This window comes from Triturus cristatus, chromosome 2_1 (assembly GCF_964204655.1).
Source record: "Triturus cristatus chromosome 2_1, aTriCri1.1, whole genome shotgun sequence".
In the NCBI taxonomy this organism is placed as follows: Eukaryota; Metazoa; Chordata; class Amphibia; order Caudata; family Salamandridae; genus Triturus; species Triturus cristatus.
This window is the reverse complement of record NC_140581.1, coordinates 184,881,127-184,907,681: the sequence shown is the minus strand read 5'-3', so window position 1 is coordinate 184,907,681 and position 26,555 is coordinate 184,881,127. Positions and strand designations below refer to the sequence as shown.

Here is a 26,555-nt window from a genome sequence, read left to right as displayed (position 1 = left end):
TTTGGATAGCCAACTCGTGGTCAACAATACATCAGGCTTTTCCTCGCTCAGGAAATCAAAATTATTTACATCATGTTTTTGTAAGGGACGGACATTGAAAAGCACTGCAGAAAACGACATGTTCCCATCTCTATTTCCCAAGTCAGCAGTAGTTACCTTTTTCCATGGTGGAGAATTAATTTACCGACTCCAAAGGGCACAGACATAGCTCTCTTTTAAAAAAACAGTGAGCGCAGTGAAGCATACATTTTAGTGTAGTGGCCTGGTCAAGCAACTCATCCCTGTTGAAGTAAATATGTGGCCTACCTTCTGAGGGGCCCTGGGCACAGTGGGTGGCACTGGCTGCTTTCGGGATGCCTAAGGGCATAGACGGGCTTACTGTCGATGCACCTTCAGCACGTCAGCAATGTTTGTATAAGCATATGGCCCAAAAGAAAAGCTAGAACATGGCAAACAGAAGTATAAAACGGATTTAACTGCTCTAACCTCCTGAATCAATGTCCAATACTCGCAAGTTTAACAGTTCATTCACAGCAACACAACATTAGTTTTAAAAGGTTCTAAAGTAAAAGTTACTTACCTTTGTTAACGCTTTATCTGGCAGAGACAAAGTCTAGCCACAGATTCTTTAACTTTGTATTCACACCAGGCGCGAGCGTGGATCCAGAAATTTTTCAGCAGTGCTTCTGCATGCCGGGAGACGGCGCCGTATGGCTCCGCAGTGACGTCGTCTCTGGACATGACGTCAGTGGAGCCATATAAGCCGCCATCGGCGCGCGGATGTCAGTTTCAGAACGCAGAGCCACTACAGAAACTGGCTGTGGAAACAGTGTGCCAAAAAATCTTTGAAACATTAACCAAAAAGACTTCAAAAAGGTATGTTAATACCAGACATGGATTTTCAACAAACACAGGGCTACAAGAACTCAACGCTCTGGTGAATAACCCTCAAATGAGTGAAAAACTCTGCACTCTATAAACCATTTTGCAATGGTAATAAATGGCATGGCACTAGCCCACAAAACATACGACGACACCAGGTTGTGTGTTAAATCACACCATTATGTGATATATAGACAGTACCAACGTAAGGGTATGATGATATCAAAAAGCCTTTCCTAGAAGGAGCAAAGAAATTAAAATTACTCGCGTGTGTGTCTTCCAGAGGAAAAAAGAAAACACCTCACTATACCAACCACACACATTAGAAAATGGATGTTATTGCAACAAGCAAACAAAAGCCAAGTGGCCAGATCTAGCAATATGTTTAGTCCCAACATAGATTAAGAGTGAGAGCACTGGTATATAAACCCATCACTGAAAGGGTATAACCCTTACCCTGAAGATAAATCGCAGAGTGTGGAGAATGCGCAGGGCGTTAAGGAATCTGCGGCTAGACAGTGTCTCTACCAGATAATAGCGTTACCGAAGGTAAGTAACTTTTAATTCTAATAGAGACATCTAACCGCAGATTCCTTAATTTTGAATTAAATACCATAGCCATAACCCAATGGAGGAGGGTCTGCGAACTAATCCTACAAATTGTCTCAAGAGAATAAGCCGGTCAAAACTAACAGCCAGCCAAATGTATGTAGGAATAACAGAACAAGTGCTAGGCTCGCAACAGAATCCATGATCACCGTCACAGAATATATAATAAAAAACAAATGTACAGATCGGAAAGTATCGAACCTAGAACGAACAAGGGTTGAAAACCCCTGAAGAACCATCTGTCAGATGACAAACAATAACCCCTGTCCCCAAAGGGGTACAATAAAAACTCAATGATCAAAAATAGTCAATGCATGATAAAAGTCTAATAGTCTGCGTTATTCATGATAATAAAGAGTCATTAAAAGTGCCGCTCTAATAAAATCCCAAAACAGGACTTTCAGAACGTATTTCCCCAAGGGAAAGGTGAACTACAACACCTCCATGGTACAATTTATTTAAAATGGTCAAAAAAGGGAAAATCATATTTATTCTATGTATATTATGAATGTGTCATGATTGACAGAGCAATTCACAGGAGTTTACTGGCCAATGACTACTGCCAGTACGCAAGAACGTATTAAGTCTTCAATGCCATTGTCCGACAGACCAAACACAATTTCGAGTTCTGTCAAACACCAAGACAAGGTAGAAAAAGAGAATCAACCACATCTTAGATTAAAATCGTTTTTGCCCAATATGTGTAACACAAATACTCCAGTCGTATACTCTGTATACAAAAAAATCTAACTAGAACAGAGAAACCAGTTCCAAACCCGCTCTTTCAATAATATTGAAAAAGAGTAACGCAGCTAAAAGTGCAGTTTTAAAATATCTTATGAAAAAATCCTTGTACAACAACAGGCACCTACGGCACCTTTGATACGAGACAATATATGAAACACAGCCACACATTCTATCATGTATACGAAAAGACCACTCTGAAATGAGAGGATCAGCAAATATACATAACCCAGAAAGAGAAAAGGGTGTACTCTGCCACCAACACAACCCCATGGTTGACTTGCCATAAGAAAAAGCTGCCTGTCAAATAGTATCCTAGATAACTGGCACCACCAGAAACAACACTTATGATTCCTCACTAATTAAGGAATTTAGTAACTAATAAGCACATTCTTCCAGAAGACAGGCAATGAAGATCAGATCAAGAATATCAAAGGAACCTGAGACGGCTTCAGAGTGGCTCGACAGCCAGATGGATCACGATCCCGGACAGTACAATCGCGGAGACCACTCGGGAGTTCGGCATGGTGACTGATATGGGCTTCAGACACAGATTGTTGCACCTTCGCAAGGACTGGGATACTATTGGTATCATGCATGCTTATGATGTTAGGGGGTTGGTCTCTGGGATTGGGGGCCCTACCCAGCTAATTGATCACCGAATACATATGAAGTGATTTCTTTGGATTCTATACAACTGCGTTTGGGAGGGGGAGGGCAATGAGGGTGGGTATGGCACCCCAACTTCTTCTTTTAGTTCGACAGGCGCTCTGCAAGTTTAAAATGGGCAGTTCAGCATCCAAAGTGCAGGGAGGCAGGGTGTGGGGTAGTTGGGTAACGGGGTTGGGGGTTGTTTAAGAAGTGGTTTTATTCATTGACAATGCAGACTGATTTGGTTGTTACAGACACAGAACTTGTTATAGGCTATAATGTGTGCACAGTGGAACAAAGATGTTAAAAAATTAAGTTGGAATGGGCTTGGAGACAAGATAAAACGCAGTGTGGTTCTCCAACACATTAAGCGACTAGCTCCTGATGTAGTAATGCTCAAAGAAACACACTTGGTTGGCAATTCATGCAAAGCAATGCACAGATACGGATACTTTATGGTAGCCCATGCTGGCTTCACCTCCAGTTCACGCGGGGTTGGGATCATGATCAAGAAAACATTCCCTCTCACGATAACCTCTACTTGGGTTGACGATCGGGGTAGATACATTGGAGTCACCGGTCCTGGGAGGGCTACTCCATCACACTCATGTCAATCTATGTTCCACCGGGACTACAGGCCACAACATTTAAAGACCTAAGCGCCATATTGCTGGCTATACCGGATGGTTTGCTAGTGATCGGGGGGGGGGGGGGGGGGGGGGGGGGGGACTTCAACTCTGTTGTCTCCGGTACCCTGGATCGCCACCCCCCTCGGGTGCTTGGACAGTCATCCAACTGGTTGTCAAATTCCCTCTATGCCATGGGCCTGATTGATGGCTGGAGGACGTATAACCCAGATAAAATACAACATACATTCTATTCTGACGCTCATGCTAGTCTCTCCCGCATCTACTACATTATAGTCCCTGGACCGCAAATTGCCCATATCCTTGAAATACAACACTTAGCTAGGGGGATTTCTGATCACTACCCACTTTGGTTGCATTTCGTCCTTAGTCACACACAGGTGGGGAGGATTGCCCTCATTAATCCATGGTATCTCCGAGATCCTAAAATCCGCAAGGAACTTATCAAGTGCATTGATGACTTTTTCCAGGAAAATGAGGGCACAGTGGACTCTCCTCACATATTGTGGGAGGCCTTTAAGACAGTTATCCGGTACCAAGCCCTGTCCATTATCTCAGGGGCGAAAAAAGACGCACGCAAAGATATTTCAGACGCCGAAGCGGAGATTTATCGACTAGAGCGAGACATGGAAAATGACACCTAGTCCAAGGCGATCCACACACTCTGTCTTAAACAAGATGACTATAGGGCGTTATTGACTGCCAAGGCCATGGGGAGGGGTAAGCAGGGTAGACTCTGATCTGGGTGACAAGGCGGGGAAGCTAATAGTGTGGCTTGATAGGAAAGAATGGGCGAATAGATTGGTTCCTGAGCTTTGGGACATCGAGGGGTCCCGTATGACAGATCCACAAGACATTGTTAATCATTTTGCTGACTACTTTCACACGGTTTACACCTCAGTAGCCCCATACAATGAAAATGACTCTGCTGCCCTCCTAAGAGATACCTCTTTCCCCACACTCCCGGCCGCTGACTGTCAATACCTTGACAGTGCTTTGACAGTGGACGAAATATCTCTGGCAATACGCTCATTGCACTCAGGCAAGGCGTTAGGCCCTAATGGTATCCCTATCGAGCTCTACAAACTAAGGCCAGACAGGTTGGCTCTTTATCTTAAGGCTATGTTCAACGTGAGCCGAGAGCGGGACCTGCTACCAATAGACCAGAGAATAGCCTCCATAAATACCATCCACAAAGAAGGTAAATCCAAAACGGAGTGTAGTTCATATCTCCCTATTTCGCTCCTCAATGCTGAGCCTAAAATTCTAGCCAAAATATTGGCTAATCGGTTAGTTAAAATTATAGGTGACCTAATACACCTAGACCAATCCGGCTTGATGCCGCACAGAAATACAGCGCTGAATTTACGTATGGTCCATGGTGTCATAGGTAGAGCGTCCACTATTCTGGAACAGGTTGCAATTGTCTCCTTGGATGCCACATGGCGTTCGATACCGTGGAGTGGCCTTATCTCTTTGCAATGCTTGTAAAGTTCGGGTTTGGACCTGACTATATCCAATGGGTACGTCTCCTGTGAACCCATGGCGCAGGTTATAGTCAATAAAAAAAAATCTACTACCTTTCAGCTTAGTCGGGGTACCCGTCAGGGGTGCCCCCTCTACCCCTTATTATTCGCTGTGGCCCTGGAGCCTCTGGCGGCTTGGATCCGGAGGGATCCTGTGATCCGCGGATTGCGGTGGTCCCCAGACTGGGAAGACCGTATCTCCGTTTATGCAGACGATATTCTGTTGTATCTGACCTCCCCTAGAAGATCCCTGATCGCAGTGCTTGATATTTTAGCAATTTGTGGCAGGTACTCTGGATTCAGTATTCACTACCCTGCCCATGTGACGGGGTGAGTGGCCAATCCAACACTTTGTTTTTCTGCAAATATTACATGAAATATACCAAGTGGCTTCTTTTCCCGTTTTTTAATAAGAGCAGGCCTATTAGTTTGGTTTCGGCTTATTCATGTATGCTTGCCTTGGCTGATGAAGATCTGGTTTTTCGTCTAAGCACATTTTTGAGAATTGCCACCAGGGCGCGCAAGACAATATCTAATCACTGAGTTTTAGTCACGTACGGACAGTTCTTAGCCATCGATTGGATTGGTTTTATATATTAGTGATTTATTTATTATTGAGGACTCTTGTTTTATTCTGTCATCCGAATTTTATGATATTGTGTTTATACAACTGTAATTCTAACTATTATGTATTGTTACTTTTTTCCCTGTTATTTTTAACAATTGTCGTACTTTTATGGATACTATGTTTACCCGCATAAAGTTTTGTGAACTGAACAGTATAAACTGGCAGAAGTCCCTCCTCTATGTTCTGAGGGGCGATCCAACCCAGATACTGTGTGCGTGCCCACTACAAATCACAGAAGGTTTTAAATACCTGGGAATCTACGTTTCCCTTGATCGTTCGCTCCGCTATACTCGCAATCTTGTCCCTCCGTTGCAGAGACTCAAACGAGACATATTGCACTGGAAGTCGCTTCCTATCTCATTATTGGGAAAAGCAGCTCTTTTTAAAATGATGTCGTTACCCAGGTTTTTATATTTATTACAAAACTCCCTTGACCCAGTCCCTTACTCTTATTTTAAAGAAATCAAGGGACTACAGCGAGATCTCTTGTGGGTGGGAAAACCACGAATTGCGCTACAAAAACTAACCCTCAACTGGTACGATGGTGGAATTAGCCTGCCGGACATTAGAAAGTATTATTGGGCATCACACCTAGCAGGGGTCAATCATGGAATCTATGGCAGACCGGACGACCTGGGCTATAACATGAACAGATGGCTCTTCCCTGGGGAAACTATAACCGAGTATTGTATTAAAAGCCGGGTAGATATCCTCTTACGGGCCCTACTAAGCATTCAACTGATGTTTGGCACGCGGCCAATAGATCGTTGGGGTGGGGGAAGAATCTTACTTTGGCAACTCCATTGTGGGACTCCCAGACACTGGGTGACCTCTGGAAATCGAAGGGGTTTGATAGGTGGGACCTTATCGGGATTTCACGAGCTCTGGGTTAAGGGGGAGGTTAAGTTGTTCGCTACACTTCAGATTCAATATGATCTAGCAGACTCGGAGCGCTTTCGCTATATGCAAGTGTGGCACGCACTACAATCAATCCTGCCAATGGAACTCTGCCCTCCGGATGCTTCTCCCCTAGAGGACAGGATACTTGATGGGCATTTACCGGAGACAACCATATCCCATATATATAAAAAACGTATCAATAATATGGACAGCCCCCTCCAAGTACTGCGGGAAAAATGGGTGAGTGACGGTATTGAAATGGACAATAAAGAATGGCAGGAAGAGGTAGCCTCCCCTAGGATAGTTGCTATCCCAGCGCGCTTGCATCTCATACAGCTAAAAATCCTTCATAGAGTCTATGTGACGGAACCCCAGCTGTTGCATATGGGAGTCGCTGGAGGGGGAGATTGCAGAAGGGGTTGCAGTAAATTAGGCACATGCATCCACATCATTTGGGACTGCACTCATATCCAATCATATTGGGGGAAAATACATGAGGTGCTTAGTGAGGTCCTGGGAACTACACTCCGCCCAGAGGCGCGTCGTTGCCTCCTTAACATCTGGGAACCTACCGATTTAAATAGCTATCAAACACAGTGGGCCACCCTGGGTCTAACAATAGCCAAACGGAACATTGCACAGCTCTGGGGAGCCGCAAATACACCTACAATTGCAGACTGGAAAAAAGACCTCGATTGGTGCATGTTCAGAGAAAAGTCAGTCTATGTCGCCCACGGCTGCTCCCATAAATGGTCAAAAATTTGGGTCCATTGGAACACCTATAGGGGGGATATCTGTAGCCCGCCCTGTGGAATAGATTGTGCTATTGCCTCTACCCCATGACTTCCATTAAATAGATGTATTTGATGATGATCACGGTTTGTTCTCTCCGTCAGCATACATGCCTAATCCTTTATACTTTATGTAATTGTCAATGAATGTTAATAAAAAAAAGATTTATAAAAATAAAAAGAACATCAAAGGAAGAAGAAAAACTTCTAATATAAAAGGGCCTCCTAGACCTTTATAGATGATTGGCGGCCTGGTTGGAGACCAAAAACAGCCCGACACCCTAGGACATATTGTGCATCAAAATCCTTTGGCTGCCAAAATACAGCTGGAGTAGGAATAGGAAGTGCCTGCAGTTGAGATAATATTTATGCCTTCACTAGGCACTGTTCCTTCGACATAAAGGAAGAACTTGCAAGCACATAGCATTCAAATAATGCAAGCATATACTCTGAGCCAGAGCAACGCTTCAACTTGCTGAAGCTTAAAAGTAGACCAAAGAGTCCCTATAAACCAGCCTACAGCTTGCATAATCCATGCAACTTGCATACTGAACTGCTTCAAAGAAGCATGTAACTGATCCGCTTCCAAACAGTAAGTCACCTCTCTTAATGATAGCCTCTCGAGCAGAAAGCTCATCCTCAAAGGCCAGGGAACTTCCCTCAGTCATTCAAATCGAAACACAATTAAAAGGAAATTGAACTGAAGGTATAACCACCACTCCCCACTGGAGTACACGAGGTAGTACTGTCACCAAAACTGGACATGTACATCCAACGAAGGCTACACTTTGCCTAACAAAAACATAATCCCCACCTAGGGACAAGCAAAGAACACAGTGAGATAAATGCAGGACTACGACTCTGTAGTTCTCAGTCTTTCTTGGAAGCGTCTTAACGCAGCATTTGCCTGATCTCCAAAAAGATGGGCACCGTCAAAAGGTGTCGGCCAAAGCCAACTGAACAGCCTCTGAGAAACCCAAAGATGCCAACAAAGCCTGACGCTTCGCACCCTTGCAGATGCCACTGCCCGACCCACAGAGTCTGTAGTATCCGTGCGACACCTTAGAGTAAGCTTAGCAGCTTGCTGACCATCTTTAATCAAGTTGCCTACTTCAGCACCGAGGTTATCTGTAAGAGATGGGAGCATGGTCTGTAAAGAATCCCATAACGCATAGGAAAATCGCCCCAGCACACAAGACGTGTTGGTGGCACTCAATGCTGAGCTGGCTGATGCAAAAATATGCTTACCACATGAATCATGACCCCTAACACCCTTACCCACCTGAGCCTTAGGCGTAGAGTCTATGTCCTGAGAAGACGTTGCAGCCTGTTACCAGGCCACTAGTGGATGGATGCCTAATCAAACAGACAAGGTCCCCAGGTGTAGTTGAATGTTTACATGCAACATCACGGTCTACTGGGACCCCTGACTCGGGCTCGGCCCAGGCACCTAAGATATCATATCAAATAGGGCCTCACTATATTGAATAACAGGTTCTTCTTCCGTTTGTCCCTGATAAAGGACCTCAAACAAAGGGTCTGTAGACCTCTGCACTATGGGCTGTTATAAATCTAACACTGCAGCCACTTTCAATCGCATGTCTGTAAAGGAAGAACTTGTGTCCATGGCAAGACTAGGGGGAAGAGATTAACTCCGATTGCTGGCGAAGAGTCCAGTCCACTGGCCTCACCGAGAGCTGTAAGCCAGCTCTCTTCCACCTGAAACACATTGGTGTCTGAAATGGGCCAAAAAAGTCCTGCCCTGGGTGGACTTCCGGACGCCTCTTCATGAAAAGGAGTCACAAACTGAACAACTCCTTCAAGCTGCGTATACGATTCTGCCCCGACGTCGTACGATGTCGAAGCGGCGCCATCATGACATTGACAGGGGGATGAGAGGCATCTTCGACCAGCGCCGCCGACGTCAATGTCCGAGTCAGTTGGTCAATGAATGGCATTGATGGCTAAGATCCCAAAGGACTGTGAGCCTGCACCAAAGCGATGTCAGCCGACGCCGAACCATCGACTCCGATGGCCCAACTGTCACTGAGGAAAAATCCTCTGTTGGTGCCCCACTCACCTCCTTGGGGCCTTGAGGCGCTCCAGAGGGAGATGGGGTCCCAAAGATGAGATGTAAGGATTCATAATATTCTGTCATCTGAGCCATCGACGCACCGGCTCCTGCAAACACAGGGAGACGCGGTGTGGAGTCGCGACTGGCTTCCTCAACCGTCGAGCGTGAGGAGCCCTGGTTGACAGTCTCTCCGCGGTGAAGTCCAAGAATGCAACTTCAACCGCCTCTTACCTTTCCACCTCCCGGGAGAACAATGTCCTCTAGACCGGCTTTGGCTTCTAGATCGACCCTGCACATACTCTTCCCAGGATGATGACGAAGTCCGAGGCTGGGAAGCCTGTGAGGATTGTGAAACACGTGCCACCATCAATTTTAAACGCCGCTCCTTTAATAACTTCGGTTTCAACTTCTGGCAGGAACCACAATCCTCGGCATGGTGGTGTTCACCTAAACACCACATACAAATTGTATGCTGGTCTGTCACTGACATCTGTCGGTTGATAGACCCACAAGGTTTAAAACCTGTCGGCATCAGTCAAGGCACACTGTTCCACCGACACCAGGTGTCAAAGTAGGTCTGGAAAAAAACTACCTGAGGAACCGGTTCTCCGGATTCGCGTTACATCGTGGAAAAGAGGAGACTGACGTCCGTGTGCCGAAGGGGACTCATATGCCTTCACGGACGTCATGTCTGGAGACGACACCGCGGAGCCATACGATGCCGTCCCCCGGCACGCTGAGGTACTGCTGAAAAATCTCCAAATGCAGGCTGGCGCCTGGAGAGAATTCAAAGTTAAGGAATCTGCGGCTAGATGTCTATCAGATAGCAAGTGTACATGATCATGTGCAAAGCGCAATCGCCTAAAGCTGCCGCGTCCACGCAGCGCCTGTTTTTATAAGCATACTCTCCAAAAGAAAAGCTAGAACGCGCACTACCCAAAATGGAACTCTAGAATGTCCCAAAGTGGGGAAAATGGCCAACTGATGTATAAAACGTGTTTAGCTGCCCTTATCTCCCAAAGCAATGTGCAAAAATCACAAGTTGAACAGTTCATTCACAGCAACACAACATTCGTTTTAAAAGGTTCTAAAGAGAAGTATAAATGATCATGTGCAAAGGTTCATGATCTCTATCAATCAATAACTTTTTCTACTTTTCTGTATCCTACAGCCTTTATAGAATTAGATGCCTGCAAGCCTTAATGAAGTTTGTTTACTGAATTGAATATATTGCATGTAGTACACAGCCCCGTTTTTATATTTAGCAAAAAGGTCTGGATGTCCCCTATTGCCACATATTTTTGGAGACTTGGTTGAGATGCTCCATGTGGTGAAACCACATGCACAAGTGATCTGTGTGTCCTCTGCAGTTGATCTATCCTTGTACTTTCATCTACTCATCTGGCCCTTCAAAGAGTGAGGGTAAATGTACATGTAGCAAGAGAGTTTACACGGACTCAGTGATGTAAAACCTTCTAAGCCATCAGTGAAGGGTAGGACATGGCTAGCATCCAATGCCATCTAATATGGCCAAAAAAGATAATAATGCTTTAAAGGACAGACCCTGAAAGCAAAGGGTGAAGAAATCATGCCAGTCATAGTCGTCTGACCAGCCAAGACTTGGAGAACAACTAAAAAATAATTAACATGAGGATGGTAGTAGTATCCAAATGTCAGGGAAAATAGGTGGGCCTATCATGATTTTCTAATTTTGACAAAGTACATTTCCGGTTTTCAGATGCAAGAGAACAGAAAGTCATAAGACCTAAACCTGAAAGATCGACCACCAAATCTCTTGTATCTAGTTGGGCAAGTAATCAAGAGGCATTTGTTGTCAAACCTGAGGCTTCTGGTCAAGGGACAAACAGGGTTGTCTAGTTACTAGCCTAGGAGTACTTGATCTACTAGGTGGAGACGCTTGAAGGTTGCTCTTTATGTTACTCAGAGCAGATTGAGGGATTTAACTGCTGTTGTGATGTAGCTATTCTGAATTACACCAAACAAAAGGCTGGAAAATGGTTTTGAGACTTCCGGAGTTTTGAGCGAGAAGCTTTGGGGCGGAGGATGGCTCAATAATCCAGGTAGATCTCGGTTATCCTGCATCCAAATGTGAAACTGTGAGAGGCAGTGAGACAGGTTGTGGATATCAAACTTGGGGTGAAGCCGTGTGTCATCTGCGTACATGCTGTAACCTATCTTGTAGGATTCTAAGATGGCAAATAGGGGTCATGCAAATGATGAATAGCATCAGGGTGTAACACAGGCCCCCGCAGCCTCCCTCAGCACAGTTTTCAGGCCTGAGAGCTTCGGGATTAAATCTGGAGCGAGGGCCCCTCTGTGTACCTTGCAGGGGGCACCCTCAACTTTCGTTACGCCACTGAATAGGATCAGTAACAAGGCAGAGTCCTGAGGAACACCAGATTTGATGATGTTCTGTTTGACTAGGTCAGCGCAGCTCCACTGCCGAAGAGGACAACCTTTCAAGTAGCACTTGATGGTCGATGGTACCAAAGGCATTACACTAGGAAGAATATAAGGGTGTATAATTTGTTGTGCCTTTCTGAGTTTAGAGCAACTCATCAAAATACTTTTACATTATCTCATCAATAGATTCCTGTTCACTTACATCTTATAACCTTTGCGATGGCAAGTGTTCTCTTCACTGTCTGACATGTGGTTAGAGCTCTCTTTGCTTGTTCTCTCTGCAGTCTATATACTACCACATATAGCCAAGTCACCAGGCCATCACTAACTTTACCACGGTAGGCGTGGCAGGTACACAGATATTAACAAAGATAGCATGTGAAGTGTAGTTACATGGGCTCATGCTCATCAATAGCAGGTTCTTCTGACAGCTTTCTCCAGCCTCACCTGACCAACTGGTCTCTTACTGAAAGGATCTCCATGTCTCCTGAAGGAACCCATAATTCAATACAGGTCCACCAGCTACTGAGGGCTTACGAATCAGGAAAAAAACAAAGCATGTGGGTGCTGGTTGCCCACGGCAAATTGGCTACAGGGGCTTTCTATATGCAGGCAGCCATGTGCAACAGGGGCTGGGTACAAATGTATGTAACTTAGGGTCCATGTTTATCTAAGTTAGGTGAAGAGGTAAACTGATAGACTCTCCCTGTCACAAGGATCATGGATCAGCCTAGTTGGCGGCATTCCACAGTCCGTTCTTGAAAGGAAAACAGTTTTCACATACATTTCCCCAGGATCACCTATGCTCTATGGTAAATAGTGTGTGGCAAGTGGTCACAATTTATACAACAGCATAGTCAAAAGAAATGAAGAACCTCATTATCCGAAAAAGTTTAGATAAAAGGAGAAATTGGATCAGTTATTAATTGGCAAAAGTATCCCAAAGGAAATAAAAAGTGTAGTTAGTTACCTTTTTCAGGACAGTGGAAGAGCAAATTGGATAAAAAGACATCATGAACTTGATTGTCAGAAATTGTGTTTGATATGGTAGTAGTAACTAGTCATTCCTAAGGTGGGTGCTGAAGAGTCAAATTTACAATGAGGAATAACAAGGACAAACTGATGCGCGGTGTCAGGATGAATCGGTTGCTGAAACTGCCATGATATGTCAAACTGGCTGGACGAGTAGAAATGCCTGGGATGTTAAATTGGGGTGGATGAGTTAAACCCACAATTGTAGTTCTACTGTGTCAAAGGTGGATACGGTCAGGCAGTTTGTAGCCTCATTGTGTCTTCCAGCCACTAAAGATGTTTTAAGATTAACAAATAATTTCAAAAGTTTTTACTTGGTATCAAATAAGGTCAGTGTCACGGTAATGAAGGGTCTTCCCACTACACAGGATAGGCTCAAACCAACAGTTTAGGTCAAACAGAAAAAATACTCAGTATCCGAATAATCTAGAAGTCCTGCAGACTTGTAGCAGACAGTAAACAGATTGAGGAGGTCACAACGTCCAGCAGAATTGCCTCGGGGTCCTGTGGAAGGTTGTCTTATTACAAACTCAAGAGCCAATTCTTGGGACTGAGTGCATTGTTTCTTGCATGATGCAACCTATTTCTGACAGGGCTTTCCGAGTAGTGCAAATATATATGCAGCGGATGCAAAACTATTAACCAGTCAATTCAAAACTAAGCAGCAGCCTTTGCCCTCATTTACTATAGACATACGTATTTCCTACCATGGTCAGAAAACTTTGCCAAAGATTCAAAGGAAGGGTATTCCTATTTGAAATTGGAGGGATATCTTCAGAGATATCATACAGGTTGAACTAATGACAAATGATCTATCCTTGTAAGGCGGGATGGCACCCCCCCGTAGCCTGCACAAAAGGCCTTCTTCAAGCTATATGGACCATGAGCTAATCTTATGTACTTGTGGTCCTCTGGTACCGCTTTGTACTTTTTCTTAACTATGGGTGTGATAATCATGGTTTTGACAGGTTTTCAGCTGACCATCTCAGCATACTTTTTAGCATTGGCAGATGCTGTAGCGACGAGAAAGTCCTCTATTTCCTCTACCACATGTAGCCTTATGATGGCCTGCAGCATGCAGAATGATGGTGTGGTAGGATGTGGTGTGGCTTTCCAACATTGGAAAACGGTTTTCCACACCAATGTTGGAAAGCCCCATCGAAACAGTCTCCAAAATGTTGAAAAGCCTCCACGTAAAATGTATACGAGCACAGTGGCAAATCAGGAAGCTACTGTACTGGTTGGCCACTGGGGATGTGACCTCTCAGATCGTCCCTAAGATACTGGACGCAACAAACTCCCCCATAAGTGCCTCCTCTGAGATTACGGGGGTCTTTGCTACATACTATGAATCACTATTCGCAAGTAGGGCTTGCCCAATCCGCGAACTGCAGAATCCCATACTTAACATACCACTCGAGACACTCTCCCGGATGGATCATTGCACTGTCCTAGATGAACCGATCATGGAGGAAGAGATCAAAGAAGCAATTCGGGGACTGAGCTCAGGTAAGACCCTGGGCCTGATGGGTTCCCGATGCAACTGTAAATATGCAGGCCTGCTCTCCCTCCACCTGTGCAACCTATATACGGAGGCAGCAGAGAGGTCGCATCCCCCTTGAGATAGACATGGCCCCCATTGTGGTCATTATGAAGCCGGGCTGTGCAACCAAACCATGTGCCTCCTACAGGCCCAGATCCCTGGTTAATGCTTAAGTTAAAATATTCGCCAATTTCCTGGCCAACAGACTACTATCGAAACTGATCCACCGGGACCAAAGTGATTTTATGCCAGGCCAGGGCACATGTCACTGCATTCGTCGGATTCATGACGCATTGGCACGGATGGGAGAATTGGAGGACTCTTTAGCCCTCCTCCTCGACTTCGAAACAGCCTTCGACTTGGTGGACTGGTCTTTCCTGTCCGGAGCACTGGAAAGAATTGAACTAGGCCATAAGATACTCTGCTGTGTCGGGCTACTATAATCCAAACCCAAAGTGCGAACATTAGTCAACGGAGAACTGTCGGATTCCTTCCCTACCGGCCTCTTCCTGAGACTTTTTGCCCTCACGATTGAACTCCTGGCCCAAGTGATATGACGGGATGCCTGGGTTTCAACTTGGGGCTGGGCAGATGGCCATGAAGACCGCATCACATCATATCATTTACAGAAGATATTCTTCTCTTCCTTTTCCTTATCTGTGAATCTCTGGCCCCTGTGTATCAAAACTTTGGCCCTACATGGGTAGGCGTCTAGCCTCTGGGTCAAACTTGGGCAAGTCTTTGCTGGGCCAGTTCTGCGGAGGAAACACTGCCACAACATGGCACACCTCCACACCCATACAGTACACAAGCTTAAAGTACCTTGGGAGTCACATTTTGTCTCGACTTGATTACTGTAACGACCTTTATCTTAACATCCAAAAAAAGACATCTTAACCGACTACAGGTCGTGGAAAATGCAGCAGCCAGGGTCCTTTTGGGCACCCCAAGGTTTGTTTCGGTGAAGAAAGGACTTCAGAAACTCCACTGGCTCCCGGTGAAACAACGCGTGGAATTTAAGGCCCTTTGTACGGTCTTTAAGGCCCTTAAAGGATGTGGCCCTGCTTACATGGGACAACACCTTCAATGGTATGTTCCCAGCAGAGCACTGCGCGAGGCCGAGGCAAAACAAATACAAATTCCACGGGTCAAAACAGCCAGTTGGGGGGCAAGAGTTTCTTCTGTTGCGCCGCAAAGGCCTGGAACGGCCTTCCCCTCCACCTCAGAAGTGCAACCAAGCTCCTTTCGTTTAGAAGGCGGCTGAAAACCTGCCTTTTGTCCTAAATCAGTCATTCCTTCCAGTAACCAAGTAGGCAGCTCCTAGCGCCAGGACACCTTAGGGTAAACAGTGCGCTTTATAAGCTTTATTAACATTAACATTTCAACTAACTCAATTTCATCCGGAACCTAAACTTAGCTGCTCTTGTGCAGTTTGTGAAAGCAGATCTTCACGCTGGGCATCTCTAAAACTGCAGATCTTGGGGAAAGTCGCCTTATTCAAAATGATGATCCTGCCCTGTTATCTATATGTCTTTCAAAACGTTCCCACCCTTCTCCCCCATAACTTATTCCAGACTCTGTGATCTACAATCCTCTTTTTCCTGTGGACCAACTACCCTTGCTGCATAGTGCAGAAGAAATGTATTAAGTTAGTATACGATGGCGGAATGGGCATGTTGGATCTCCAAATCAATTACAGAGCAGCAAACCTGCTCGATATTAACAAATAGCTGACAGGGGATGGGACAATCCGGCTTATAGAGCTGATCTTTTTCTCTTGGGCCTAGACTGTCTGATGGTAATCCTGTACGACAGCCTAATCCCGCATGGCCTCCTTGAGGTCACGAAAGTAGCCTTCAACTGCTGGCGAGGGGCCCTATGGGTTAGAGGATGGGGAAAATCCCTGACACAGAAGCCAAAATGTTGTATGGCAGGTGACTAGTGCACACTATACAACTCACAGGATTCCTCAAATGAGATAAGATTGACATCTCTACCCTGGGGGACATTTGGCAAGGAGATACACTAAGTTTGTTTCATGACCTACAAACTCAATTTGCCCTTTCCAAGATCCAATTTTCACAAGTATCTTCAACTGAGCCACACCCTAAACATATACAAACCATAACTGAGAGACCTCCCAGAACACAACCCTCTTGAGGCCAAACTAATGATGGGCAAACTGGGGAAAAGAGGCATAGTCCAAATCTACTGTACACGTGTCATACATACAGCGGATGGGTTTCCAGAAATGGGAAAACTGGATCGGACCACTAGAGAACACGGACTGGACCCTGGCACCTAAGGAAATCGCAATATCCTCGAGACTCAGACTCATTTAAATCAATTAGCTACACACCACATACCTCACCCACGGCGTCTCTGGGATGCAGGGCAGGTACCTAACCCTCTTTGTCCTCTCTGCCTTTGTCCCGATGCACACTTAACATGGGGTCTGGCAAGGACCGCAAATAACTTCAGAGTGGCAGCGAATTATGAGCACCCTCACCCAGGTGCTGGGGACCCTCATTACCCTCTCACTGAAAACGGTGCAACTCTGAATTCTCGACAAAGTGGTTGCCAATTGAGGAGATCGCTCCCTGATCGAGATGGCCACCATCGTGGCCAAATGTGGCATTGCCCATAAATGGAGATTAGCCATTCTGCCTAAGTGCGCGAGTGGCGCTCCGGAATGGGATGATGTGACGATCTGGGGCAAATGGCTCGACTACTATGGACTGGATCTGAGGGATCTACTACAATGAGTAGAATAACCAAAGCACATGATATTCTGATGACTGCTGTGGGTGGTGTACGTTGTTACACTCATTGTTCTATGTTGTTTCGTTTATGTTGCTTCTCATAAACAAAATGATGCATTGAGATGAAATCACACTGAAAATGTCTTGTGACTGTTAAGAGAGTTATGTCCCAGAGTAAAGTAATTGCTACATGCAAGATGAGGCGGTAAACTGTGTTTTTCTAATGTCAGTTTTTCTGTAATGTGATTATAAATTGAAATTTGACCTTTGCACTCTAGTAATTAATGTGAGTATATACTCAATGAATCTGGTCAAATACACCCCTGAGGCAGTTTAATTACCATTCTTGGTCTGCTCAAGTTCGACCCATGGCAAGCTCAGTTATGCCCTGTACCATTCTGTATTTCTGCTTAAAGCTATGCTAATATGGCCATGGTAGTGCTCTATTATGCTCCACATCACTGCTGCACACTCCCCAGATGGAGCTGAATTAAACCATATGGCTCAACAAAATCAGTATTTGTGAATATCAAAATATACCCCTCGTGCTGCTCAATACTACTGTTTGACTGTCTTCAAATGCGTCCCTAGAACTGTTCAAATATGCCTTGTGGGGGCGTGGCTTGGCGCCGACAGCAATGGCCGCCTAAAAGGAGAGCTCCGCCGGAGCCGGGGCTCTAAACCCCCATAACATCCGTTAAAAATCTGGCTGGGCGGGATCAGAGCTCCGAGCTGCACGTCAGAGGTCGGGCTGAACACGAAAATCCCTGAAACAGCCGTTAGCCCCGGGCTGGGAGCCTGCGGAAGCCGAGAGGGCGCGGCGCCGGCGGCGCCTCTGAGTGGGCGCGACCAGGAGGACGCCGAGTGGGCGCCATAGTCGCGCGTTGCCCCTGCAGACGGAGAATAGAGGAGGCGGGGAGTACCGGAGCCGCCACACTCTGCCAGGCGTGAATTGCCGAGACTGCAGGCAAGGTGAGGGCTGAACGGCGCCGCGTCAGAGGACCCTAATAGCTGCCTAGACTGCAGAGTAGTTGGGAGACTTGCGAGGCCCTACGGTGGCAGAGGACCTCGCACACGGTAAATAGCGGTGCGAGAGGCCTGCGTGGGGCGGCTGCTGCGGTTCATAAGCCGGAGTGAAGCACATTTGAGTGTTGCTGAGCGCAACCGTGGCAACGCGTTGCGCATAATACAGCAGGTGGCCTGTGGCGGGGTCCTGGGAGGCCCGCGCTCACCCTATGCCGGTTTGAAGGTTCTGGAGGTTATGCACTACGAGAGCAGGGGAGGCAACTAGGCAAACCGTGGAACGTGGGACTACAGGGCAGGATTTTGCGATCCTCCGACTTTACAACCTGAGGCCGGGACGGCAAGCAACATCGGGGAGGGAGCGAGGCAGTGGTGTGATGGACGCGGCTCACTCGGCGGGCGGCGCGGGCATAAGTGGCGCACTTCTTGAATCTGTGCTGCGGCGCCCGTGGCTGCTCCATCAGAAGGAAACCTTTAAATCTATTGGCAGAGCTGGATGCGTGCACACTTCGGGTGCAGCCGCCTGGTGTCTGTACCGGCTGAAACGTGTGCATGGGAAAGGAAGGATTGCACTACATCTGGTGGTCATTATTGAACACATAATAATCTAGGGAGGAAGCCAAGCGTGCTAAAACACGCCTGTAGACGTGAGAGCGAAAGTGAAACCTGGTGGTCAGACTGCGGTAAAACACCTCTCAATCGGACTTGCACGCAGGGACGGGTGGGGTCGCGCCACTGGAGGCACGCAGGTGGCCGACACACCACAACTATGAGACCCAAGAATGGCTCCACGGTTCAATCCAACAAGCTGGACAAATACGCCATTCCCAAACCGACGTCGCAGTCTGACGACGCGCAGGAGGACCGACAGGGGGAGCCCGAGCTGTCTTTGCAGTCCATAATGGCGGCCATTAAGGGGCTAGGAACCACCCTTGAAACGAAAATGGACAAAATGTCAATTGAAATGAACCTCATGAGGGTAGACATGAATAAAACAACAGAGCGAGTCAAAGAAACTGAATCAAATGTCACGGACCTCCAGACAACTACGAAACGCTTGGAGGAGAGACTGAACGCTCTGACTCACCAACACAGCCAAATGGCACTTAAGCTCGAGGACCAAGAAGGGACGGCCCGCCGCAGTAACATCAGAGTGATGGGGGTTCCGGAGGGATTGGAGGGGCCGAGTGTTGACCTCTTCCTGGAGGACCTCATCTTAAACCACCTCAAGCCTAAAAGACTCTCCTCGCTCTTCACGGTGGAAAGGGCACACAGGGCTCCGGTCCCTAAACCAAAGCCAGGGGCAGCTCCCAGAACGATCATTGCCAAGATCCTGAATTATAGAGACCGGGATGCCATTCTACAGGCTGCAAGGCTCCAGGGGGACGTTCGATACGAGAACGCAACTATCCGGTTTTCCCCAGACTTCACGCTTAAGGTTCAACAGGAGCGGCGGTCATTCGAAGGGGTGAAAGCAACCCTGCGGCAGCGTGGGTTCAAGTATATGATGTTCTTCCCTGCGAAGCTTAAAATTCTTGCCGATGGGAAATCACTTTTTTTTACCAGCCCTCAGGAGGTACAGGACTGGCTGGAGGGGAAGTCAGACCAGAGGAAGACCTCAAGGGCCACCGCGAGACGGACGGAGCCCGACAATCGAGAGGAAGTGACACCAGGGGAACATGTCGACCCTGGACTACATACTGCGCGCACTTGGAGATCGCGGTCCAGTAGCCCGGGTCGGACACCACCGTAACAAGACTGGGAAACATAGGACTTCCATACTCCCCTTGGGAGAAGACTCCATAAAACCGTAATGTATAAGTATAGATGTGCTACCCTAAAGGGGAGTAGAAAGTGGGTCCACAGTTTTAAGTAGTGATCGCATAATTTGGTATTAACTCTTGGCAGCGCTGGGGAGGTGCATATCTACGCTCCTGGCCTATTGCACATAGCGGTGGGTGGGGTGCGTTCCTTACTAATATGACCAGTGCTGTCGGGGTGTAGGGCCGCTGCTCTTGATCCCGTGTTTTGCAACTATTTCAGTGAAATAGGGGGGGGACCTCGGGCGGCCGGGGTCGGCTACTGCCCACTTCCCCAGGACATAGTTGTTCATTCAGTGGGGCGATAGGCACTCTGCTGGTTGGGGACGTGGGTAGTTTTGAACCTACGTAGCAGGGAGGGGGGGGGTGGAACATTGGAGTTGATACAATTGTGGTTTATAATTTGTGGGCTGTTGGTTGTGGGGGGGGCATGAGGAGGGGGGGAGTTCTTGTTAGTCATGCAACCTTAGAGTGTTCGTAACAGGGTCGGTCGGCATCGTACATGAATGGTCCCTGAAGAGCTGTTTTCCCATCAGACATGCAGTGGGATAAAAGCCTTAAACATATAAGCTGGAACGTTAATGGGTAGGGTGACAAAATTAAAAGAAGTATTGTGCTGCAACACCTCAAAAGGCACACCCCGGACGCTGCATTACTACAACAAACACACTTAATCGGCAATACATGTAAAGCACTCAACAGGTGGAGCTACAAAATGGTGACACATGCAGGGTTCACAACGGCGGTCACGGGGCGGTGGGGATCCTTTTGCGACACACCTTCCCCTTCGCTGCTCAGCGAACGTGGGCAGATCCGCTGGGGCGCTTCGCGGCGGTCACGGGGTGGTGGGAGGGACGCACACTCACACTAGTGGCGGCATACATTCCCCCTGGTTTACAAGCCCAATCCTATAAAGACCTCGGTGCCTTTCTACTCTGACTACCTGAGGGACACATCGTGATTGGGGGTGATTTTAACGCCGTTGTATCAGGGGCGATGGATAGGCATCCGCCACGAGAGATAGGACCGGGGCAGCAGTGGCTCCCTAATTTTCTGGAAGCCTTTGGCCTTGTCGACCTCTGGAGGAAGCGACATCCCACTTGCAGAGAGTACACGTTCTTGTCGGGAGCCCACCGTACCCTCTGTAGAATCGACTACATCCTATCTCCCGTACAGACAGACATGACCACAGCAGACATTAGGCACTTACCGAGAGGTATCTCTGATCACTAGCCAATATGGGTCCACCTGACGATTGGGGACAAAAGAGTTGGAGGTATAACACCGATAAATCCCTGGTGTCTGAAAGGTCAAGAGACCAGAGACGCAATGATGAAGGTAATTGAACAATACTTCCTCGACAACGAGGGCACGGTGGATTCCCCTACTACTTTGTGGGAGGCATATAAGACGGTGCTCAGGGGACAGGCCATCTCAGCAGTGGCAGGCAGGCGTAAAGATAATGAAAACCAGTTGACCGATGTCGAGCGCGACGTCGCTCGGCTGGAGGAGCGAGCTGGGCATGACCCTGGCGACGACATCTCCCATCAATTGCAAATAAGAGCGGCGGAATATAAAGCAATTGCTACAGACGCTGCAAAAACCCTAGCACGTGACAGGGATGGACGGATTTATGACCAAGGTGACAAGCTGATAGCCTGGTTAGATAAAAAAGAGAGGGCGCAAAGAGAGGTGCCGGAGGTAAAAAGCACTTCGGGTGTCGTCCTCACTGAACCCCACGACATAGCTAGAGAATTCGCTATACACTTTGAGAGGGTGTACCGGAGAGACTCTGAGTTCACAGAGAGCGACTCCTCAGATTTTTTGGAAGACATTAAGCTGCACACCCTCACTGATCAAGACCGTGAAAAGATGGAGGAGGATCTCACGACGGATGAACTAGCTAGGGCAATAGGGGATCTCAAGGTGGGCAAAGCGCTAGGGCCCAACGGCCTCCCAATTGAGCTGTACAAGCTCAAGCCAGATAAGATAGTGCCTCATTTGAAGGCCATGTACTATGACAGTAAGGATATAGGTAAACTGCCCAGGGATCAGCGCATAGCAACACTGCTCACCATTCCCAAACCAGGGAAGCCGAGAGATGAATGTACATCCTACAGACCAATATCTCTCCTCAATGCAGAACCTAAGATACTTGCCAAACTGTTAGCAAACAGACTCCGGCTTATCATAACTAAGCTAGTACACCCTGACCAATCGGGATTCATACCCCATCGAAATACAGCCCTCAATCTGCGGCGCCTTCATGGAGTGCTGGGGCGCTGCCCCGGAATCCAGGAGGATGCAATAGTGGTCTCGCTGGACGCCACCATGGCATTTGACACCCTTGAATGGACCTATCTCTTTGCGGTGCTTAAAAAGATGGGCTTCGGCCCCAAATTTATAGGGTGGGTACGCCTTCTATATGCTGAACCGTTAGCACAAGTGACGGTCAATAATAAAATGTCGGAAGTGTTCCCACTGGGCAGAGGCACCAGGCAGGGATGTCCTCTGTCGCCGCTATTGTTCGCCCTCTCCCTTGAACCGCTCGCAGCATGGATACGAAGTGATGTCTCTATCCGTGCACTCCGTTGGACCGAGGGTTGGGAGGATAGAATTTCGCTGTACGCTGACGATATCCTCCTCTATCTTTCATCCCCTGCGCGTTCATTGAGAGTGGTGCTAGATATTTTTGCCAGTTTCGGACGAAACTCAGGTTTCCGAATTAACTGGAGCAAGTCGACGCTCTATGTGCTCCACGGAAACGCTCCCTCCCTTCCTAGAGACTGCACAATACAGGTAGCGGTAGACGGATTTAGATATCTTGGCATATTTATAACCACCGATGCCAGGACTAGATATGAGCGAAAATTGGCTCCTCCCTTGCAGAGGCTTCGAAGGGATGTGGATGTCTGGAGGAAGTTGCCTCTGTCCCTGCTCAGGAGAGCAGCGCTGTTTAAAATGATGGCATTGCCTAGATTCTTATATGCCCTCCAGGATTACCCTGACTTGGTGCCCCATGCGTTCTTTAAGGAGGTCGAGTCCTTGCAGAGAGAGCTACTGTGGGATGGGAGACCGAGCATAGCACTCGGTAGGCTTACGCTCGGATGGTACGATGGGGGTATTGCCCTACCTGACATCAGAAAATACTATTGGGCAGCGCAGCTGGCTGCAATTAATCAATGCCAATACGGCAGTGGGGATGACCCAGCATACGGAATGGATAGGTGGTTACTGCCTGGTGGCGACTTCACAAGAGCACTTTACTCTAGACCAGCCAGGTTCACGCTCACAGGCCCCACGAAACACGCGGTACAGGTATGGCACGTGGCCAATAGAGCTCTGGGATGGGCCAATAAGCTCACGATGGCCACCCCCTATGGGATACAGAACGGCTGGGAACTTTGGGGCGAACGAAAGGGTTTGACAAATGGGACCTCATAGGTATTTCGCATATAAGGGACCCTTGGGGTGCGGAATGGAGTGGAAACGTTCACTGCACTACAACAGACATACAATATGGCTGAATCAGAGCATTTTCGATACGCGCAGATTAAGCACTCTTTACAGGCCAACATCCCAACAGGTACGGAGCTGCCCGAGGCATCCCCACTCGATGACAGATTGCTTGACGGGCATTTACCAGAAAAATGCATATCCCTCACATATAAAAAGCTTATTCACCACACCCCTGATCTCCTTACTGCACTTAGAGAGAAATGGGTAAGAGATGATTTGGAAATTGATGATGAAGAATGGCAGGAAGCACTTTCCTCACCAAAAGAAGTGGCCATATCGGCAAAACTAAAACTGGTACAGCTGAAGATTCTACACAGGGTTTACCTCTCAGGGAAGCAACTACTGCTCATGGGCAAAAGTGTTGATGGGCTGTGTAGAAGGAGATGTGGGATGGAGGGTGCGTTCCTACACGTTCTCTGGGAATACCCACTAATTCAAGAATACTGGCAGAAAATCCTGAAATGTATGAGCACGGTTTGGGGGGTGCCTTTGCTGCCCGAAGCCAAGAGATGCCTGTTGAACATTTGGGAGCCCACAGACTTAAATGTGAAAGGGAGGATATGGGCCACTCTTGGGCAGATGATCGCTAAGCGCAATATAGCGCAGTCATGGGGAGCCGCTGCGCCACCGACATTTAAGAAATGGAAAGAGGACATGGATCGGTGTATGGTGAGAGAGAAAACAGTTTATGTAGCGCGGGGGTGTCCTAAGAAATGGATAGCAATTTGGACTAAATGGAATGTTTATCGGGGGGGGGACTGTGTGCACCCCCATCTATCCCATCCCCTGATGACCACTGTATGGTGTAAACCTCACTGCATGTACTGTAAATGTAAAATCCATGACGAAAGTAATATACCGATGCCTATAAAGAACCGCTACTATGGTAATGTACGAAACACATATCTGTACAGCATGACCACTGTTTTAAGTTCAATAAACAGAATTATAAAAAAAAAATATATATGCTTGTGGCTCTGCTCACGTACGTACCTAGTCAGTTATTACCTGCGGCTCAGCTCAATCCTGTCCCTGGTGTAGCTCAGATATGTGCCCGATGCATCCTTGATATGACCTGTGGCTCTGCAGTAATGCACATCTTTTGCTTATCCAGTGTCCCCTTAGGTGTAGTTCAAAATATTGCATGCAGCTGTTCACATTTCTTCCAATCACAGTTAGGCTGTCATGTAGTTGGTGCTGCTGTTGACACTTCCCCTTGGTCTACATGTCCAGTAGCTCTAACCTAGCGAGGCTAGAGTCATGCTGAGCCTGTGGGCCAGAAGAAGGTGTAAGAGCTTCAGCATGGGGCTTCCAGCCTTCGCCCCTTGCTACACGGACCATTACTGCACTCTAGTTACTGGGGTTTAGTGCAGGCCACAAACCACCACTCACATCCAGGCTGCCGTCCTGTCAAAGAGAGCCTTTCCTTGGGTTTGTGGGCAGGACACTGGGCAGGCTACGGATGCAGACATAGCTCCTAACGAGGGTGCGGCAGCAGTGGTAGGCCTTGCCCCATCAGCGTTCACTTTGCAGCTGCTTGGGTTAGCTGTACATCTGTTTAATTAAGTCATTCGGCTTCAAACCTTCCCTGCAAGAAATATCCTGGCAGGGATGTAGGCCAAACCTACGCCTGTCTACGAATAGCACATTGATCTCCTCACCATTTGCTCGTGCGGCGTCTTACAACGTCGATCCTTTGAATGATGGCATTTTGTTGCATTGTTCTTTTGCACTGTAAAGCACCAAATATTAAGTATATGCTGGAACCGAGATTGCCTACCTCCATCGAACAGCAAAGGACTGCATCCTCTTTCACATCCTGCGACTGCAACAACTGTGGATCAGGAAACAAAGGCAAACATTAACAAAAGCCAAGACTCTAGTTCACGAGCAGTGAAAGGCTGATCATATACTACTGGCATGCGATGTTATTTACTACATTGTCTGAAAACCGCAAACGCCACTCCCAGATATTTGTTTCGATAATGTTCTTCGGTTTCGGACACCAAGGCAGACATTACAATGCGGGGATTGCATCACTCGTTAGTGATAGTGGTCTGGAAGGAACTGACAGAAGAGGAACTTGTTCAAGATTTTAAACAAATAATTCTTGGATGACCCAAATGTCTGCAGGGAGGCGGGGCCTTCTTTGGAGCGGTCCTTGGTAAACAATTCAAATTGTGTCTCTCCTTTCTTTTGGGGAGAGATATTTTGAGTGATGATTTGGGGAAAATTGCTTGAATGGTAACTGGGGCCATCATGTGTATTCATGCATGTGCTGTCCAGGTCAGCCTAAAATAACCTCTACCTTCCTGAGAAAGTCCATGGAACTTGGGGAGCAGGAGTGTGATGGGGTGGGATGACTGGGTACCAGTGACTAATCTATTCACGGTGTTGAGGGATCCTATCAAAAGAGCAATGGCTTACTTTAGGGAAACTGTTTCTAGAGTCTAAAAGGGAGAGAGAAGGACATTTATAATTAGGCATTAATTTCTTCACCTTCCGTAGAACAAAAGGCTGAAAGATCAGCATGTGTTTACTTTCTCTGTGTTTGTCTGTGTATGGGGTCGGTGCCGACTATGGTATGGTGCCTATCCCAGTATGCTCATCAAGGAGGTTTTGGAGGAACTGAAGCACAGATGCAGAAGTCTAAGGGAGAACACATTTTTTTTTTTTTCAAATAGAGGAATTCCATCTATGAAAGTTCTACAGTCTAAACCTGGGTTCTAAGTAGGACACTTTTTGGAGGACTAAATTAAGTGGTTCACTGCCAATGGTATTAATATTTTCCCAACTAAAGAGCGCAACCACTGAGGTACGCCAGATTTTTCTTGCGGCAAAAGGGGGTCTATAATTACCCAAAAGGAGGTAAAACTATGGTCATTTGGACAATGGTTGAGGGAATGGGCATGAGGGGGCTTGCCAAAAGGTAAGTATTTGAAGGGAATGGGCAACTTAGCTTTTACTTAGATTCCCTTAC

General features: G+C 47.2%; 1 protein-coding gene across 5 annotated transcripts in view; it reads right to left on the bottom strand.

Moving 5' to 3' along the window:
- Window positions 1-26,555, bottom strand: part of CTIF (cap binding complex dependent translation initiation factor) — a 1,024,851-nt gene that overhangs the window by 20,103 nt on the left and 978,193 nt on the right. For all 5 annotated transcript variants that reach the window (XM_085629575.1, XM_085629546.1, XM_085629566.1 and 2 more), the window contains one exon: window positions 25,356-25,409. In XM_085629575.1, coding sequence (XP_085485701.1) covers window positions 25,356-25,409 — 54 coding nt within the window. The remainder of the gene's footprint in view (window positions 1-25,355; window positions 25,410-26,555) is intronic.